Below are 18688 nucleotides of genomic sequence, written 5' to 3'. Positions count from 1 at the left end.
TTCAATTAAGAATCACGCATAACGAGTAAAATCTTCATTTATCTTTTTGAATTGTATGTGTCAGTGTGTCTGCATGCAATAATGAAAAAGGTTTTGGGCGTCCATGTATTGCAACAAGTATCAGATTAAAATCGATGCATTCATTCACTTAATGGCAACGAAGAAACAAATAGGTCGACCACGGACCACAGTACCCGCAAGAGCACAAAAATAGACCAGGGAACTTCAGTAACAACCCCACTCCCAGTCTGTCTCTCACATTAAAACGTAATAATTTTACCTAGCTAAAAACAAAATACTCAAACATCACTTAGCTCCACAGTTTGGACCACAAGAACAACAAACTCTTGCTATCTAGCAATATCCGCCATAAGATGGTGAAAGGAACCAAACTTGAAATCATATTACCTTCAGAGAATATACCCAAGTGTAGCCTAGCATTCAAGTTCCTTGGAGATTTTAATACCAAATCGACATGGACGAAAACAAGTTGGAGGAAGCTAGAACGAACAACAAATAATGCCTGATATTGACTAGTCATTTACACTTTATAAACTCATGAGGTGTACACAGTAGGCATACTAAGAAAATGTGCTCAAGGAAATTCTGTACATGAGAGTGAAGAAGCTGCAACAGTGAATGGAAAGGCTACTGAACCCCCTTGCAACCATTGTTTTTTTCTCCAAATATTTCAATAAACAAGGGCAATGTTTACTTCTCACCAAGAAACGAAGTACTGTCCGAAGAAAAAAACTAGAAAAGGAAAAGAAGTAAAACATGAATTAAGATTCTGATATAACTTGTTTATCTTTAAGAACAGATCACCTCATATCGTGGAAGATATAATAGACTAGTTATTTAGCTCAACTGTTGTGCAGCTACCATTTACAAAGGACAAATAGATAGCTTCCTATGGTGCATCCGGCATCCCCCTTATACACTCCTTCACTTCTTTCTACTGGTGAAGACCAAGCTCCACCAGAAAGAGCTCTCCATCAAATCTCAAACCAATTACTTCACCTGGTCGAAGAATCCCATCTACCATTCCACCAAACACATAAACATAACAGCCAGAATGATCAGCACAAGCTCTATGAAAGGATCTGCAATCAGGTTGATGGCCCTTGGCTTTCAGCCTCTTCCACATCTTCTTGGATAGTAACTGTGTATCTACCGTGTCAGAACGCATTCTCTCACTTGGAATAGCATTAACATCCAACACCCAGAAGTCATTTTTTCTGCGTCTATATGAATCTTCCCCTCCATAAATTAAGATTTTTCCTCCTAAGATGAGTGTGGCCGAGTGTCCTACACGTGGTGGGGGTACACCCCTTGGGATACTAGGCAAGTTGTACAGTAGTTGGATCCATTCAGCATACTCCTCCCTGATGTCAAGGAGCCAAACATCGTTGAGCACCTCATAACCCACACCCCTCCCTCCAAAAAGAACCATGCGGGTGCTGCCAATACATGTTAACGTGTGTCCTGACCGAGCTGGAGGTGACAGGTAAGTAATTATCTGACTCCATGTGGTAGATTCCAGACCTTCTGAGAGATCAAAGAGCCATGTATCGTTTAATCTGTGGCCATCTAGACCAATTCCTCCATGAATAATCATCCTTTTGTCATTGACACAACATCCGGCATGGGCTCCACGAGGAGGTGGTGCAACAGAACCGACATGAAGAAGCATCCATGAGAGTTCAATTCCAAATATTTCATCCCGCAGAACATGCCCCAGCCATGTATCATTCTGACGGATCCCATGGTCGTTAATCCCACCAAAGAGGACAAGAGTTTCACCGACAACTGCACACGAATGTCCAAATCTCCCACTTGGAGTGCCTGAGTTAATCTTTTGCCATCTCGGAACCATCCTAAATTCATTACCAATATATGCCACCCATGCATCATCAAGATGACGACCTATACAAAAAAAGAGAGGAGAAAGAAAATCACATATACAGGAATTGGCCTTTGCACCAATCTATTGTCGGAACATTAAGATGATTCCTCAAATATCCCAGTGTTTCAAAATAAAAAGCCATTTTGTTAACTAGCTCGAGTGCTGTTGGATGACATTTCTCATCAGTAGGCAACAACCAAGATATTGCAGGGAGGAAAACAAAATTGCAGAGAAAATTGACCAAGATAGGTCACTTATAAATCACACTTGACTATGTGATTAAGAACAAGAAAATCAATACACTTAAACTAGGGTTAGCATTCCCTATAACCAACATAAGTATTTGTGAGTCCAACCCTCATTACCTCCATCAAGTGTTGCAAAGTCCAATGCAATATATCAAATCTACAACACGAGCTAGATATATGGGATAGTATCATAATATATATCCAAAGAAGCCTAGTTTAATTTACATTACAAAATAGATTTCCAAGGAAAGACACTTGGGACTTGTCACAAGTTAATGAATTAAATTGGTATAATAGAGGAAGAAAACACTCTGGATCAGTTGTGAAACAAAAGCAATGAAGCAATAAAATTCGAGGGTGTCAAATAATGCACTGCAAGAACTTTATCACTTACAAGGGATTTGAACTTCACTCAATAATCAATATTGGCAGCAACACCTAACGGGTTGCGTCAAAGAGGCAACATCCCCAATATACCAGGGAAGGGGAAGTGAGGCAACCTACCAGTCTAACCACAATGTGCGATAGGCGAAATATCACATAAATGTCATAACATTTTCCAGGTTTCTCTTGGAGGCCTTGGCTTCTTGACATTTTTTCCTTTTTAATAGGTAAAGGTAGATATATTGTATCGTTAGATTAAATTCCAAGATAACAAAGAGGAAGAAAAAAGAAGCAGCCACTAGAACTTGAAAACAACACTAGAACCCACATTACACACTACCCATGAAAGAGGTGGTCCATCTGACTAGAAAACTACCAAACGGAGTGCCCCTCACTCCTCCCAGGCCTTCGACTAATGAAAACCAACCGCTTCAATTTTCAACGCAACGATGATCTCCTCCAAAGATAAGGATCGGCTCCCAGAGTGTGTCCTGTTCCTGACATTTCACAGAATCTTTTTCATTGTCAATGTTCACTCACTGAACGAGATTGATCAATTCAAGCGTCTAGGAATCAGCTTTGTGGCAATGTTTTCCCGCAACGCTCTGAGAGGTTTTTTTTTTTTTTTTTTTTGCTTTTACATAATGATTATGTCAAGAATCCTCTTACAATAACCTATTCATATAAAAAACACCACCCGAAACCAAATGTTTGAACTAACTGAGCAGCCTGTTCCGCCATTCTATTCTATACAAAACAGTGGCTCCCACAGGGGATAGTATGCCTAGCATGAGCCGACTGATGAGAAGGATCAGGATACACAGCAGGATTGGTGACGTGGCACATGTATCCTTCTCTAGTTCACAGTCCTGGAACTAATAAGCTATTGAAACAATATTCATGCACAACCCACAAGGAACCTTAATACGCATCAAAACTGCTCTTAGAAGCAATCCATCATCCGAAGAAACCACTGAATGAAGTACTCCCAATTGGGATTGCCATACAAAACAAAAACGGAAGTAGTAGCTACTTAACTTCATTTCTGAGTTATGAAAACAAGCAATGATACAGGACACCATGAAGTACTCATGGAAATAGTAGTTGCATATCAATAGTAGTAATCGTATAGTAACACATGGTATGTTTATATACTTAGAAGTAGTTTAATAAGTAACAGATGCATCACAATGGTCAAAATTGCTCTATAAGGTATAACAGAAAACACAAGGACAGAGAAAACAGAATAAAAGAAACCACTTCTAGTAAGATTCTACAAATGAAATAAGAAACCAAAACACAAGCCAAGATCCTCTTAAGTAATGTATAAGGTAGTTATCACCAAAAGTGGACTCTCCCAAGAACCATGAGATTAAAGAATCAGCATATTGATAAACCCATTGATTTTTGTTTTTTTCCCGATAAGGTTGATAAACCCATTGATAAGATAATACAGCTCAATATTTTTAAGAAAGGAGTAAAAACAGAATACAGCCCAAGATCGTCATGAAAACAAAGAATCAGAATGAAGAATCCAAAACTAAAGAAGGGTGTCTGTCCAAAAAACTTACCCCCCTCATATCCTCCGCCAAACAAAACAAGACAATCTGAAACAAAATTGAGGCAGTGAGAAGCTCTAGGAGTTGGAAGAAGCAAATTATCATCCACAACAGCTAATCTAAGGCAATTAACAGATCCCAGTTGAGATATCTTCTGATAAAGTTTCCTCCATGAGAGTTGCTGATGCCTCATATCTTGTGAAGAAGAGCAAGAACCCAAGATAGCATCAACGTTAACAAAAAATATTCCCCAGTCTCTTCTACATATTGATTTCCAAAGAGTCTCAGAGTAAGCTAAAGACTTAAATCTTTTACAAGTCATGGAAAAAGATAAGACTGAGTCTACAGGAAGAAGTAGAAGTATTGAGAAAAGGTGGTCATGGGAAATATTTGATATGCAAGACATGTTTGTATTGGTAGTGCTGGTGCTACTGTAGTTCTCTGCCATGGAAGTTTTGAGTGGTTCTTATAGTGAGATGTTATTGAACTGTACTGTATACTTCAGTGCATGACAAGAAAAGAGTGGTGTCATACTTTTCTTCTTCTTGTATAGAAGATGATGAAGAAGGTGATGACAATGGTGGTGGTGAGTTAATGGTGAAAGAGAGTGTGATGAGAGGGAGAGAAGGGAGGGTAGAATAGTCATTTACTAGTTAGATGAGATGAGATAAACAGTGGGAAGTCAGACAATGATGTCAAAATCTGAGGATTTCTTCTGATCACCTTTTATTTCCTCATGGGCTAATGCCCCGTGATGCCATTTTAATTTCCCCATGGGCGCACCATACGCCCTGGGCCACTCATGCAAGGGGTGATGGACCAAGTACTGAATCCAACAGCCCATTAATTAAAGACCAGCTCATTAATTAAAGCCCAGAAAACAACTGTGTTTCTTCACCCTGCACAGTCAAAAACCTCTCCAAAAACAGTAATAAAGCTCCTACGCCCCAATCAACAAGGAGACAATGAGAGCCATTAGAAGAGCATTACCAATGAAAGCAACAACGTGTGGCACGAGTTGCCCAATGCAAAGACGAATTTAAAATTTGGACGGTAAAAAATGAAAACATATCGAAAAAAATATCGGACCGAATGAAATATCCCATCCAGAAGAAAAACACAATCGAAAAAAGTCGCGGGACAAAATGAAATATCCTGTTCGGAAAAAAAAAATGAGAAAAATTGATAAAACACGCAAGACAGAACAAAAAGTTCCGTTCAAATATCACAAATCGACAACTATCTTAATAGCAAGTGCTATTCTCATTATAACTTAGGGAAAAACTATAGGCATTGTTTTTTGTTCATAAAAGTGACAAGTTATTATTTCCATTTAAACCTGTTTGCACTGGGAATGCTTTTAGACGTCATCAGCCAGCAATGATTTGTGGAAATCTCCTTTATGGTTTTATAAATTATAATGAATATAGGTGTCTACATTTTTTTACTAGAGAGAATTTTACCTGCATTTCACTCATTTGGGAGTATGCATCAGTGATGACAATTGCTGTGCGTGCAACGAGGCCATTGCTTAGTTATCTCTTGGTATTCACAATTTCACAGTGCAATACTCCAAAAGGGTATTTTGCATAGCATTTCTCAAGTTCTACACAAACTGACCACTGTCAGGTATGGAAATCGACAATCAAGCGAAAAGAATAATTACTTGAAAGTTGAAACAAGTTGAGCTTGCTTCAAATACCTGCCTTTCTTCTTAAGGACAACGACCTATGCCTAAACTTCTCTTTCTCTTTGCAAAAAAACATATACAAGAAGTCAAAGAATATAAAGATAGATAGAGGAACATTTTGAAAAGAAAGAAAGATTAGCTTAAAAAACTTATCAGGAAATGTAAAGAAGTTCAAGGAAAAGTTTTTCTTGATTTCTTCACATAAAATAAAGTGTCATTGTATAATCATCAAGTCATCACTCATCGACCACCATAGTTACTTATCCAAAGTTGTGGTTTCTTTATAAAATTATATAATCATCAATATTAGCATCATCCTTATCTGTCATCACGAATCATCATTATTAGTCCCTATCTAAGGTTGGTAGTGACTGTTTTTGTTTCCCTAGTCTTTAATTTATCTACTACATATGCAGCTGTGTTGAACTTGAACAAAACTTTGTTAGCAAACTTTGCCTGGTCAAAATAGTCGACAATTATGCAAATTCAATCAAAACTTTGCTGCCATTTTAAATCAACAAAATGTTTATTGAAATTTATCACCCCCTGTATCATGTATGACTGTACGGTGAGATAAAGAATGTTAATCTTCTGTCGTGGTTTCAGCAATATGAATGATAAAAAATGACAGCCAGGAGGTGAATAATGGAAGCAGCGAAAACTAGATGTCACCAGGAGTATCAGCGTATTTGGAATAATGCATTGCATGCTGGAATGAAAGGTAGACTTTTGGAATTTTGCTAGTGCTCGTGTCAGACACGTACCCTGACCCTGGCGTAGGTGGAATGGTTGATACATAAAACTCAGTCAATAATAGATGTGAAAGGATTTTCCAGAAGACTTTTGTACTCTAGCTTGCGGTAATGCCGTTAACAACAAGGGTTACTAGAAATGTAACGTATTTTACACGAAGCGTCATGGCTGCATATAGGATCAGTTAATTTTTACCTATATATTGTCTATATATTTCTCGAGAGTTAAGTAATAACAGCGCAAATATTGCATATATATATATATATATAAATACTCTGACAAAAGCAGACCAAAATCTAGGCAATGCATGGTTATAACTTATAACTGAAGCAGCACTCTGAAAACTGTCTTATAAATTCGTCTTATAAAACTCAATCTTATTTAATCTATCTAATACAGCATATTAAATTAAAACTTATTATTTAATTTTTCATTTTTATATGTTACATTCTAGCCCATCAATGGACTTCGAGAGAACATATACATGCACTTCTTCTCACACATTGATGAATTATCGTGAAAGCAGTATTAGACCAAGATTCATGGAAGCTCTGTAGTATGTATAGCAGAATATAAAGAATGATGACCTGGTAGTTCATGTTTTATGCAAAAGAGAGAAAAAGGGATTTACAATTTGCTCTAATACCAAATCCGAAGACTCAACCGGGTCTCTATCATTTTTCTCATTAATAAATTAACTAAGCACTTCAAGAAAAATATAAAACATCATCGATTAATAGTACAGTCCGGACATGGGGTGTAAGTCATGACAACTTAACTACAAAGGCAGGTGTGATACTTATTTTGTTGCTTTTACAGCACGCATCAGCTACTTCATAACTGGATTTAACATGAGAACTTAAGGGCGAAAGCAAGTTTAATGAGCCTTTCATTTGATCTCAAGTGCCCCAAAGCCGACTGGCGACAGGCATTAGAAAACAATATCAAACTTTTCTGTTGCACTGCAAGGGAAGAAAGAGAGGCGGCTCATGAGCAATTCAGCATCGGTTGTGCAATCTTAGCCTACTATCATTGCTTACTAGTTTTTGCAGAGCTGCTGTTGCTTCCTCCAATGTTTCTACTGCAAGCCCAGTATCAAATGATATTCTCTGAACGTTGAACTGCAGAGAGAAAGAACGCGAAAAGGGCTTACAGAAGAGTACTTCAAAATCTGAAGTTCTAGCTCTGTATAAGAGAGAAATTCTGGAACACATTGAAATTCCAATTGAGTGGGGATTTCCCCAAGAATGAACCATTTAAGAAAAAGGAAAAAGAAGTACTCGCAGGAAAACAGATAAAGGTTGGTAGGAAAGTGGAAGTGACTGCATGTGTGTCCTATTGTCTTATCAGAGAGAAACACAGAAAGTGGTACCTGTGCACCTTCCCTCACTCGAATATCGACTCCCTTACTATCTATTGATATCAGAGCTGCATCATCTATTTCTGTTTCAGTTGAAAGAAGCTCTTTAATCCGTTTGGAGAACTTTGCATTCAGTTCCTAGAAATTTTGACATATTCTAGTCATCAGTGTCAGTTGAAGATTCCAAAAAAAAAAGGTTCATTTCGATTTTGCAGTTCCTAACAGCTAGCCAATCGAAACTAGAAATAGAAACAGAAAACATGATACAATCTGCTTGAACAAATATGCGATCGAAAGCTCACCTTTAGATTTTGCTCTCCTCCATTTACTGCAATTTTATCAGGTTGAACTGTTTCATATTCCTTTACATCTACCCAAGCCACAGTACCAAAACCTCCAATGAAATATATGTCACTGAGACAAGAAGTTAAAAACTTGTTTAAGAAATAGATATAGGTAGTGGAAACTGGTAAAAAAGAACAAGGAAAACTTTTTCACATTGTGTACATTAATTGGGAATGTACAGCCATTAATTAGAAGAAAAACATTAGCTTCTAAGGCTGTCCTATTGTTTTCCTGAGAGCCATCCATACAAGGGCTGATCGACAAGAAATGTCTGGGCTTCATTAAACGAACCATGTACACTCTGCAAGGTCAACTGGTCAGGGATGCGCATCCATAAATTGTTTTTCAGTACAACTAACAGCAGATGTAAAATGTTTGACTGAATAAGCTTTGAACTCAATTACAAGCACTCTGTGGGTACCCAAAAAAAAGGGGACTGTAATGAATATTTCTGCAGGACTCTAGAAAGGCATTTCATTCCATCAGCATTTGTGAGTCCTAAAGAAGAAGGAGAAAGACACCAGAGCTTAATTCATTGACTGTGTGCAGGAATTTCAGCAGTTGCTCAACAAACACACCACTGTCAAGCCCCACAGCGCCAGCTATAGCATATACACTGTAAATAGAGCACATGTTGCACATACACAATCAAATTGGTACAGGCTAATTGAACAAACCTTATGTTGTGCATCCTGTAGTAGTAAAAGTTACCCCACTGTTGCGAAGCCCCTTGTTGATGTTTTGCAACATACTGCCTATGAGCCCATTCCTGGTAATATAGCATGCACAAACAATTAAACATCAGACACATCCATGCAATGACAAACGAATGTTCCCATCTTTCTCACATATTATGCATGAGTGCATTCACAGTAAGCTGAGTAACACTAAGGTATGTCCCCTAGGTTACAAACACGTCCTAACCATCACATTAACAGCACAACTATTTCTTTGTCATAGACATAAAAATTAGTCCGTAAGTGATGCGCTCAAAATCATCAAATCAATTAGATTTCCATCCTCGAAAATACCCTAGTTAGGAACCATGAAAGATAGGTACCCAAACTTCCCTTAGATAAGTATACAACATGTCAAATGAAACCAGTATAGTAGGTACCTACCTGTTCATCAGCAGAAAGTGGAAAAACATCGCCAAAAAGTGTTACCCTAGCATTTGACAATCCACTCCATCCTGGTATCTACGATTGAAGGGAACAAGTCAACATCGTAAAGAACCAAGCAACAGAAACCAAAACATCTTATACCTTATAACACTAACCTGAACAACAAGCGTACATTTTGGATCAGCCAACAGATTCCGTGTGTGGATAGCTAATGGTGAAAATGAAAAGATTGGGTCTGCATAGCAATCAGACAAACCAAAGAATGAATTGCATGATCATCAAGATAGTAAACATGTGAAAAGGTGATGACAAAATTCAATTGTCCAGCCTCATCAAGACAAATACAGAATGTTAAAATTGTTAATGAGACTCTTTAATCTTTATACAGCTAATTCTAGGTTGACCATACTTTTCTACCGTTTCTATATACATCAATTATGTTATAAATGTTTTAAACATCTTTGCCTCAGCAATTCCAAAAGCGGACCTACAAAATGAATTATGGGCAGATATTTTGAATATGTGACTCCCTCATCATGGAAATCGTCTTCAGAGAAAACAAATGTACCTCATCTGAAAATGTCTAACCTTATCAAAAGAGTTGAAAGATTGTGGACCATCCAACACTTGACGCAGCTTTAGGCAAGGTTAGAGATATCAAAATGAGTTTTTTTCCTTTTTCTAGAGTGATCACCATCCGAGGAGATCATACCCAGAACCCGTAAATTCATGAGTAGATCTGCCTTTGAAATTCCAGTGGGGAGTTATGTCTAATTTCAAACATTTTGTGTGTGTGTGTGTGTGGTGGGGGAGAGGAGATTACTGTCTAATTTAAGGGTTGTGTAAAATTGCCAATAAGAAATGAAAATCTATATGACTTACGGCCTAGTGGATCAGGTGCAAAATCTACAAGCGAACCAAATGGGTATCCCTCTCGACGGTGGTGCATCCGAGACATTAAAGTGCACAAATGAGCAAATCTGGCCTTGAATCATGAACAGAGTAAAATGACAACAAGATACATTACCAAGCAAAAAAAAAAAAGAGACAACAAGATATGTTAACCTGTAAATTAAATATCCAATTCAACTGCCCATGAAGAACAGGAAAGCAAAATATATACATAATTGCCACTGGAACACACCCCTTTACCTGCTCCATTAGATTGCGAACAGCCAATGCTGGTCGAGGCAGACCATGAGCAGAGGTAGCACTCTGCACACCGCCAGAAATTGGTGTTCTGAAGAGCCCAGCCCTTGATCCTCCACTTGTTCCAATTCCACTGGAAACCACAAGGGGTGTTACCGTCTTTGAGTCTTTCACAACTTCTTTGTTACCTCCATTTTGACTCAAATTACCCTTCACAACATGATAGACTCCATCACAAAAATGTCTACATTATTGCAAACGAAATTTCTTAAGTACATGAATTACGAATGGATCTACCAAGCAACAAGAGCTAAGATATTCCGGGCATATAGACGAGGTTAAGCTAACACAACTTCAGAGAACTTTGTTAGTAGTCTAAATGACTAGTCATTCAGAATACACAATCTCAATAGAAAGAACAAATAAAGCGGACCATATATTACACTCAAATAGATCCATCTATGAAGGGAAAAGAGAGGGAGAAAATCGATATTTTGATTCTTTGTGGATCCATATGATCTATAGGACATTGGAACTTCCACATGTGCTTATTTGTGAAAATGCCTGATAGTGGAAATTTTCCGAAAATATCGGGCTATAGAGTTGAGGGTGTATCTACGCAAACAGATATAAAATAGAAAGTCCAGGTACTTCTCCTTTAGGATTAATACATTTCGATATATGGGTTCCTTACCCTGTGCCTAGTACTCAACACATTACAATGGATAGGCCATGTGTTTCTCCTTTAAAACTACTGTATTCCTGTGGTATATTCCCTTCATTCATCAGTTCACATATTGGGAAGGAAAACTGACAGGAGTCAACTTAATCACGTTATGCTTTTCCTACTTTTGTAAATTAAAAACACGAGTCAGTGAATTATTATGTTCGGAAAAGGAAAAAAAAAAAAAAAAAAAAATCAGTTAGTGATGAGTTGCAAATATGAAAAAGGTATGGAGGAGCAGGGCATTCACCAATTTTGCTGTCCTCATATTCACAAGCGAAATGGGACTTCCTAAAGCAAACATGGACACGCTGTTGAAACAGCTTTTACTCTAAAGGCTCGTGCTTCGATGTCATTCCAATTTTGGTATAAGCCTTTCATACAGCCTCCATTCTTATCTGTAGGTAATAAATATTTTTCCCCAAATCTCCTGGTTACACTTCGCTAACGTTTTTTGGGTGTGCTTGTTACCACCATTACGGTAGTACAACTCTAATAACCATCAAAGCCAGACGCTTTGGTCTGTTTCTTGGCTTTGGTGCATTCAGATGAATAAGCATGAAAAAGAAACAGAAACAACAGCAACTGAAGTCTATCAGAGTTGTCCAGATTTTAACAAAGCTAACAACGAAAACCTGCACTTAGCAAAGTATAATCTAGAGATTCACTGAACAAAACTTTATACATTAAGCTTTTACAAGAAACAAGTGCACGGAGTTTAATTACAAGAAGGATGGTCATGTGAAATGCCTGTACCGAAACTACGAGCTAAATTGAAGCTCCATGACATTCTGCTCAAGGTTACGAGGGCAAGAATATCTACGAATAAATACATCATCCTCTTCAAAATTACTTTTAAAATTGCAACACTGACCACCACCATCTAACAGAAACTGTTTGATTTTCCAACCAAATTATTTCTGGACACACGTCCCGGATTTCATAAAATTAGGCAGGCTTATCGATGTTGGCAGTATTTACCAAGCCTATCGACACTGAATTTTACGTAAACATACTCCCTTAAAATCCTTGTTCGCCCATGAACAATATAGCTAAATTAGAAAACTAGCTTCACTCTAAATGCAGGGTAATTCAATTGCCTCTCCTATTTAGAGCAAAGCTATATGATTAACACATTTATATCGATGTTCAGACTCTCTTTCACAAATTACACAAACAGAAAAACAAACCAAAGCATAAAAAAATCATTATTTCTCAACACAATAAAAATTTCCATAACAAAATTATTACCTCAAACCAAGAAGAACCACCCTCATCATCAACAAACCCAAACTCATTATTCTCCACACCTCCTTTCTCATCTCCACCATCATCAGAAACTTCCCTAGCAAGACTTCTAACTATAACACCACCCCCACAAGTAGACAACGCCCCAAGTCTCTCAACACTCAAATCCCACCCAGAAAAACGTCTAGAATCAAAACTGAGATACCCTTTTGTTGGTTTAACGTTTGGTTTGATAAAACAAGATGTTTGTGAAGATTGAAGGTGAATAGTGCTTGAAAGTGCTTCCATGGCAATACTATTATATATAAAATAAAAAAAACAATCTTTTTTGGTTATTATTAAAAGTTGTGGGGAGAGAGTTTTGAGGAAAGGGGTTATGAGTATGAGGAAAATGGATTAACACTCATTAATGATTATATTGATTTTTTTGTAGTTATGAAGTTTGCAAAATTGTTTTTTAGTAAAAGTTTTTCTTTTGGACTATATTTACTAATCAAATTACTGAACCAATTTTACCCCTAAGGATCAAATGCTTATTTTTAGGTTGGGGGACTTTAGTTAAGGGTTAAGATGGTAAACTCAAATGGGCAATATAAGGTTATTTTGGTTATTGCCTTTTCGGCTTTTCCAGTTTAACTCTTGTTTTCAAAATGAAATTGGTTTTTCTAGTTTATTTTACATAAAATTTGGGTAAAAACCCTTATTCTGATCTTTATTAGCCTAAAATCCATTGACTTTTTGAATTACGGCTAAAGCCCACATTTTTTTTTAAATTGTGAATTAAAAGTATTGACACATATTGCGGAATGAGGTCATTGAGGCAATTGGAGTTTTTTCTAATACCAAATTTACCATTTTCTTCTCGATTAATTCTTCTCAATTGTGAATTACGGGTAAAAACCCTTATTCCGATCTTTATTAGCCTAAAACCCATTGACTTTTTGAATTACGGCTAAAGCCCACATTTTTTTTTTAAATTGTGAATTAAAAGTATTGACACAAATTGCGGAATGAGGTCATTGAGGCAATTGGAGTTTTTTCTAATACCAAATTTACCATTTTCTTCTCGATTAATTCTTCTCAATTTATCTATTTAGTTCTTATCGTAATTTCGTCTTCGAAATATCGCTCTTTTATTGAGTTTGAGATCGTGATATGTGATTTAATGATATTTTTGTGGTTGTGATTTCGCTCTTTTCTTTTGACTTTGTTATTGAGATCTTTTTTTAGAGTTCGTAAGTTTGAGGTAATTTTTCCAGATCTCTTTCTATATTTTTGTCAATTTTTTGATAATTGAGTCTAATAAGGTTACGTTTGTTGAGATTCATGATATTTTGGAGACGAATCTGCATTTACTTTCTTTACAAAAGTTTGGTATTTTTCCATCGGTTGTGGTGATCGAAAATACTGTTGTTAGATTCGAATGTTAGTCAGTTGTGTTTGCATCCAAATCACTTTGTGACAAAGGGTTGTGTAGCTATGTCTTTGTTCTTGCTTGAGCATGGGAGTAATGAAGTTGTCGAACAGTCGATTTCATCATTGATTGAGGAGACAGGACCATATATTAAAGTTGTTGCTTCAAATAAGTTTGAATTATGAAAAAGAGTTCAATCATGTTTAAGTTTGATTTGAAGGTCTTGTAGGGCAGTGTTTCCTTGGGAAGTGGTGATTGGAGCTTGTTGGGGCAGCCATAGATTGCGGCATGTTATAGTGAGAGATTAGTGAAAATGGCATCTAGTATTCTTGAAAAGCTTGATCCTTTCGAGTTACCAATTCGAGATTGCACTGAGGTTCAAGTCAGTGTTTTGAGGACCTCAAACAAGCTTAGTGAAGTTGAACTCTTAAGTAAGTTATTTGTAAGAAAAAATTTAAGCAAGAAGACACATGCTGGTCTTGAAGCTAAGAAGTTTGTCAGTCATTATTCTTCCAAGAATGTAGCTTCTAGTGTGGCTATTGAGTATTTAAAGAAGTACAACACGTTCCTTGTTAAGTCTCTCCATAGCATGCTTTTTCTCTTCTCGCGGTTAAATTAGAAGCCATGCAATGGGTTCATAGCTTTTGCAACGTTGTGGTAATTATAAAAGGGGATGTGAGTTTGGTAAAAAAAACATTATGAAGAAAGTGGGTTTGTTAATATAAGTGATAATTTGATTACTATGATTTTGATTGCATTTCAAGATAGGGAGCCAAAAGTGAGGTCTTGTGTTGCGTCAGTCTTGGATAATCTTTTGCGAGCAAGGCTTATTTACCCTAGAAACTTGTATGAACTTGCAGGAGTCATCCTCAAGAAAATTAGTGATCCTGATACTTCTATAAAAAAATGCATTATTGAATAAGCTAACATCTCTTTTTGGTTTTATACTAAAAAAAATAATCAGGCTTTTATTTTTCTGAGTTTATACCATGTTTTGTTACAAGTACCTTCCTCATGTTCAAATTATCATTCGTAGAATGTCTCATGTTTGGAGCCTTTAATACTGCAACTGATTCTATCACTGTTTTAATCCATATCTTTGCGACAAATTTCTACTAAGTATGTCCATTAGTGTGTGAGTATAATAAAATAACCCGTATGCTCAAAAGGGAAGAGCGCTCATTAAGTGTGAGGGTGATTGTTCGAGTCCATATTGATCAATATTCGTTTTGATGGTAGTATATGTACAGTTAATAGCATTTGTATGTGTTATGATCGAAATTTGTAGCCACAAATAAATGATACTGCTTCTAGGCAATAGAATATATGTTGTTTTTGTGTATTTTTAGTCTTTGATATAATATTTCAGTTAATTTCTAAACTTGAAGAACATTGCATTGTTTATCTTAGTTAATTATGTGACAAAATAACTCGACATCAAGTGTACATAATGTGAGAATGCACCTTATGACTTCAGTCTAGTGTTGCAGTAGGGGGTTGACAGTGCAATATCCATATTACAGTAGTAATAGACAGTGGTTGTTGTAATATTAATAGATAGTGCAACATCCATGTTGCAGGGGGGTGGGTGGGTTTGGGAGAGAAATTGAGAGAAAATTTTAAGGACAAAATTACCGATCGAAGTTTCACAAAATTTCTAGACAGTTCACAAGAGAAATTTAAGTCCGATTTCATATTTAACGTTATTTGTTTTGTCTTAAGGGGCAAAGTAGTAATCTAACTAAAAAGTCAACTGGGCAGGCTTTACACATAAATAAAAAAAAAAAAAAAAACTAGGTTTCTTTTATCCATAATTAAATTGGAACTGTGGGCTTTAAGCTAAAACTTTGTTTCTGTTAATCATTGCGATTGTTCATAACAGTTAGCTGCAATGGAGTTATGTCCTTTATGCGAACACATGTTGTTGTACAAGTCACATAACCGGATGCCGATAGCCAAGTTCTTCTACCCATCCTGTCTTTACAGTTGGAAAAGTGAATAGGAAATTACGAGAAAAGTACCCCTCGTAGAAAAAGCTACTGACCCCATTATTGGTAAAGTGAGATATCCTCCTAAAACCAAATGCAAGCTGTCCAAATTGCAACTCCAATCGGGCCTACTTTTTCGATTATCAGCCCGATCCACTAGATGGTCCCTTGAAAAATGCTGAGATATATCTAAGTTCCAGTATGTGGTTTAATCCCACATTGAGTAGGTATTAGTAAGAATATGTGTTCTTTCCTTCTTTTATGAATCTACAAGTTTGCTGGTTTGATTGGAGTTTAGGGAAACCCTAAATTTTGGTTTTTTATTATTATTATTTTTTATTGTAACCCTATATTCTAGGGTTTCAGTGATCGATCAGTATTTGTTTGAGAGAGAGAGAGAGAGAGAATTTTAAGGACAAAATTACCAATCGAAGTTTCGCAAAATTTTGAAACAAAGTTCACAAGAGAAATCTAAGTCCGGTTTCATATTTAACGTTATTTGTTTTGTCTTAAGGGGCAAAGTAGTAATCTAACTAAAAAGTCAACTGGGTGGGCTTTACACATAAATAAAAAATAAAAATAAAAAACTAGGTTTCTTTTATCCATAATTAAATTGGAACTGTGGGCTTTAAGCTAAAACTTTGTTTCTGTTAATCATTGCGATTGTTCATAACAGTTAGCTGCAATGGAGTTATGTCCTTTATGCGAACACATGTTGTTGTACAAGTCACATAACCGGATGCCGATAGCCAAGTTCTTCTTCTACCCAAAATTCTGTTTTCAGCTTGGAAAAGTGAATAGGAAATTACGAGAAAAGTACCCCTCGTAGAAAAAGCTACTGACCATTGGTAAAGTGAGATATTCTCCTAAAACCAAATGCAAGCTGTCCAAATTGCAACTCCAATCGGGCCTACTTTTTCGATTATCAGCCCGATCCACTAGATGGTCCCTTGAAAAATGCTGAGATATATCTAAGTTCCAGTATGTGGTTTAATCCCACATTGAGTAGGTATTAGTAAGAGTATGTGTTCTTTCCTTCTTTTCTGAATCTACAAGTTTGCTGGTTTGATTGGAGTTTAGGGAAACCCTAAATTTTGGTTTATTATTATTATTTTTTTTTATTGTAGCCCTATATTCTAGGGTTTCAGTGATCGATCAGTATTTGTTTGAAGGGGGGGAGGAGAGATTTTGGGAGAGAAATCGAGAGAAAATTTTAAGGACAAAATTACCAATCGAAGTTTCTCAAAATTTCGAAACAAAGTTCACAAGAGAAATCTAAGTCCGGTTTCATATTTAACGTTATTTGTTTTGTCTTAAGGGGCAAAGTAGTAATCTAACTAAAAAGTCAACTGGGTGTGCTTTACACATAAATAAAAAAAACTAGGTTTCTTTTATCCATAATTAAATTGGAACTGTGGGCTTTAAGCTAAAACTTTGTTTCTGTTAATCATTGCAATTGTTCATAACAGTTAGCTGCAATGGAGTTATGTCCTTTATGCGAACACATGTTGTTGTACAGGTCACATAACTGGATGTCGATAGCCAAGTTCTTCTACCCAGCCTGTCTTTACAGTTGGAAAAGTGAATAGGAAATTACGAGAAAAGTACCCCTCGTAGAAAAAGCTATTGACCCCATTATTGGTTAAGTGAGATATCCTCCTAAAACCAAATGCAAGCTGTCCAAATTGCAACTCCAATCAGGCCGACTTTTTCGATTATCAGCCCGATCCACTAGATGGTCCCTTGAAAAATGCTGAGATATATCTAAGTTCTAGTATGTGGTTTAGTCCCACATTGAGTAGGTATTAGTAAGAGTATGTGTTATTTCATTCTTTTCTGAATCTACAAGTTTGCTGGTTTGATTGGAGTTTAAGGAAACCCTAAATTTCATTGTTGTTGTTGTTGTTGTTTTTTTTTTTTTTTTTTTTTTTTTTTTTTAACCCTATATTCTAGGGTTTCAGTGATTGATCAATATTTGTTTGAAGGTTTGGCTCGAGTATTGGAGTTATTTTGTTTTATTGTTGTTGTGAGTTAATTTCGTCTAAATTTTGTGGTGGATTGTGATTTTTCTCGGCTAAATCTCAATTTATTTGGTAATTCTTATTTGTTTGTTATACTGATTGATCTCTGTGTATTTTCGTTGTTATTGGTTTATCTCAGTATAGTTGAATTATGGATGATCTGTCTGATACTGGTAAAAATTCGTCTGTTGTTATTGGTGCTCAGAGTTCCAACTCTAACCAACCCCCTCGATATTTTCATGATGATATTGGTAAACAAATTACGTCTATTAATTAAGTTGGATGGTAAAAATTATTTATCGTGGTCATAAGCTGTTAGGGTTTTTCTTCATGCTAAAATGAAACATAAGTATTTAACTGATGATCCACCTGATGAGAATTCTCCTAGTGCTGAAACTTGGTGGAATGAGATGTCTATGGTAATGACCTGGTTATGGCATAGTATGGAACCTTCTGTTGGTTCCACTGTTCATTTTCTTGATATTGCAAAGAAGATATGGAACATCCTTGAGGAGATGTATTCTCATACTTCTAATGTTTCTCAGATTTATCAGATTTCTGAAACGATGTTTTCTACTAAGCAAGGTTGACAAACCATTGAATGAGCATTATGCTCTTCTTCGCAACCTTTGGAAAGAGTTATTGATTTATCAGCCTAGCTATAACTCCTGATGTTGAGACTCAGCACAAACATAGGGAGGATTTTAAGTGTGCATTATTTCTATTCAGTTTAAATCTTGATTATGTTGTGTTTAAAGATCAAATTTTAGTTAAT

At 36.4% G+C, this 18688-nt stretch overlaps 2 protein-coding genes across 4 annotated transcripts; both read right to left on the bottom strand.

Moving 5' to 3' along the window:
* Positions 1 to 636: 636 nt before the first annotated feature.
* LOC147509152 (Kelch repeat-containing F-box family protein) lies at positions 637 to 4833 on the bottom strand. The gene is made up of 2 exons (XM_086601451.1): positions 4110 to 4833; positions 637 to 1926 (listed from the first exon to the last, which is right to left on the bottom strand). Exons 1-2 carry the CDS (start codon positions 4543 to 4545, stop codon positions 956 to 958), a joined length of 1407 nt encoding a protein of 468 aa, XP_086457577.1. The 5' UTR covers positions 4546 to 4833; the 3' UTR covers positions 637 to 955.
* A 2361-nt stretch (positions 4834 to 7194) lies between these two features.
* On the bottom strand, positions 7195 to 13129 carry LOC147509151 (non-canonical heme oxygenase HOZ, chloroplastic-like). 3 transcript variants are annotated; one of them, XM_086601453.1, is made up of 10 exons: positions 12494 to 13129; positions 10522 to 10728; positions 10252 to 10354; positions 9525 to 9604; positions 9367 to 9444; positions 8923 to 9014; positions 8203 to 8314; positions 7913 to 8038; positions 7581 to 7661; positions 7195 to 7502 (listed from the first exon to the last, which is right to left on the bottom strand). In XM_086601453.1, the coding sequence occupies exons 1-10, from the start codon at positions 12776 to 12778 to the stop codon at positions 7485 to 7487; spliced, it is 1182 nt and encodes a 393-aa protein (XP_086457579.1). In that variant the 5' UTR covers positions 12779 to 13129; the 3' UTR covers positions 7195 to 7484. The 3 variants fall into 3 exon arrangements, with proteins under 3 accessions (XP_086457579.1, XP_086457578.1, XP_086457580.1); XM_086601452.1 differs by having other exon boundaries at positions 7195 to 7661; XM_086601454.1 differs by having other exon boundaries at positions 7195 to 7661; positions 10522 to 10762; positions 12494 to 12874.
* Positions 13130 to 18688: the final 5559 nt, after the last annotated feature.

The sequence above is a fragment of the Coptis chinensis genome, chromosome 3 (assembly GCF_015680905.1).
Source record: "Coptis chinensis isolate HL-2020 chromosome 3, ASM1568090v1, whole genome shotgun sequence".
In the NCBI taxonomy this organism is placed as follows: domain Eukaryota; kingdom Viridiplantae; phylum Streptophyta; class Magnoliopsida; order Ranunculales; family Ranunculaceae; genus Coptis; species Coptis chinensis.
Note: the sequence above shows the minus strand (reverse complement) of the source record. Positions and strands in the feature narration are given on the sequence as shown.

What these genes read in the sequence shown, in the direction of transcription:
- LOC147509151 (XM_086601452.1), bottom strand. Translation starts at nt 12,778, where the DNA reads ATGGAAGCACTTTCAAGCACTATTCACCTTCAATCTTCACAAACATCT. An exon ending in GTGGTTCTTCTTGGTTTGAG is followed by an intron (nt 10,729 to 12,493) that starts GTAATAATTTTG and finishes CATGTTGTGAAG; the next exon opens with GGTAATTTGAGTCAAAATGG. An exon ending in AATGTACGCTTGTTGTTCAG is followed by an intron (nt 9,445 to 9,524) that starts GTTAGTGTTATA and finishes CTTCAATCGTAG; the next exon opens with ATACCAGGATGGAGTGGATT.
- LOC147509152 (XM_086601451.1), bottom strand. Translation starts at nt 4,545, where the DNA reads ATGGCAGAGAACTACAGTAGCACCAGCACTACCAATACAAACATGTCT. An exon ending in TGGCGGAGGATATGAGGGGG is followed by an intron (nt 1,927 to 4,109) that starts GTAAGTTTTTTG and finishes TTTTTTGTATAG; the next exon opens with GTCGTCATCTTGATGATGCA.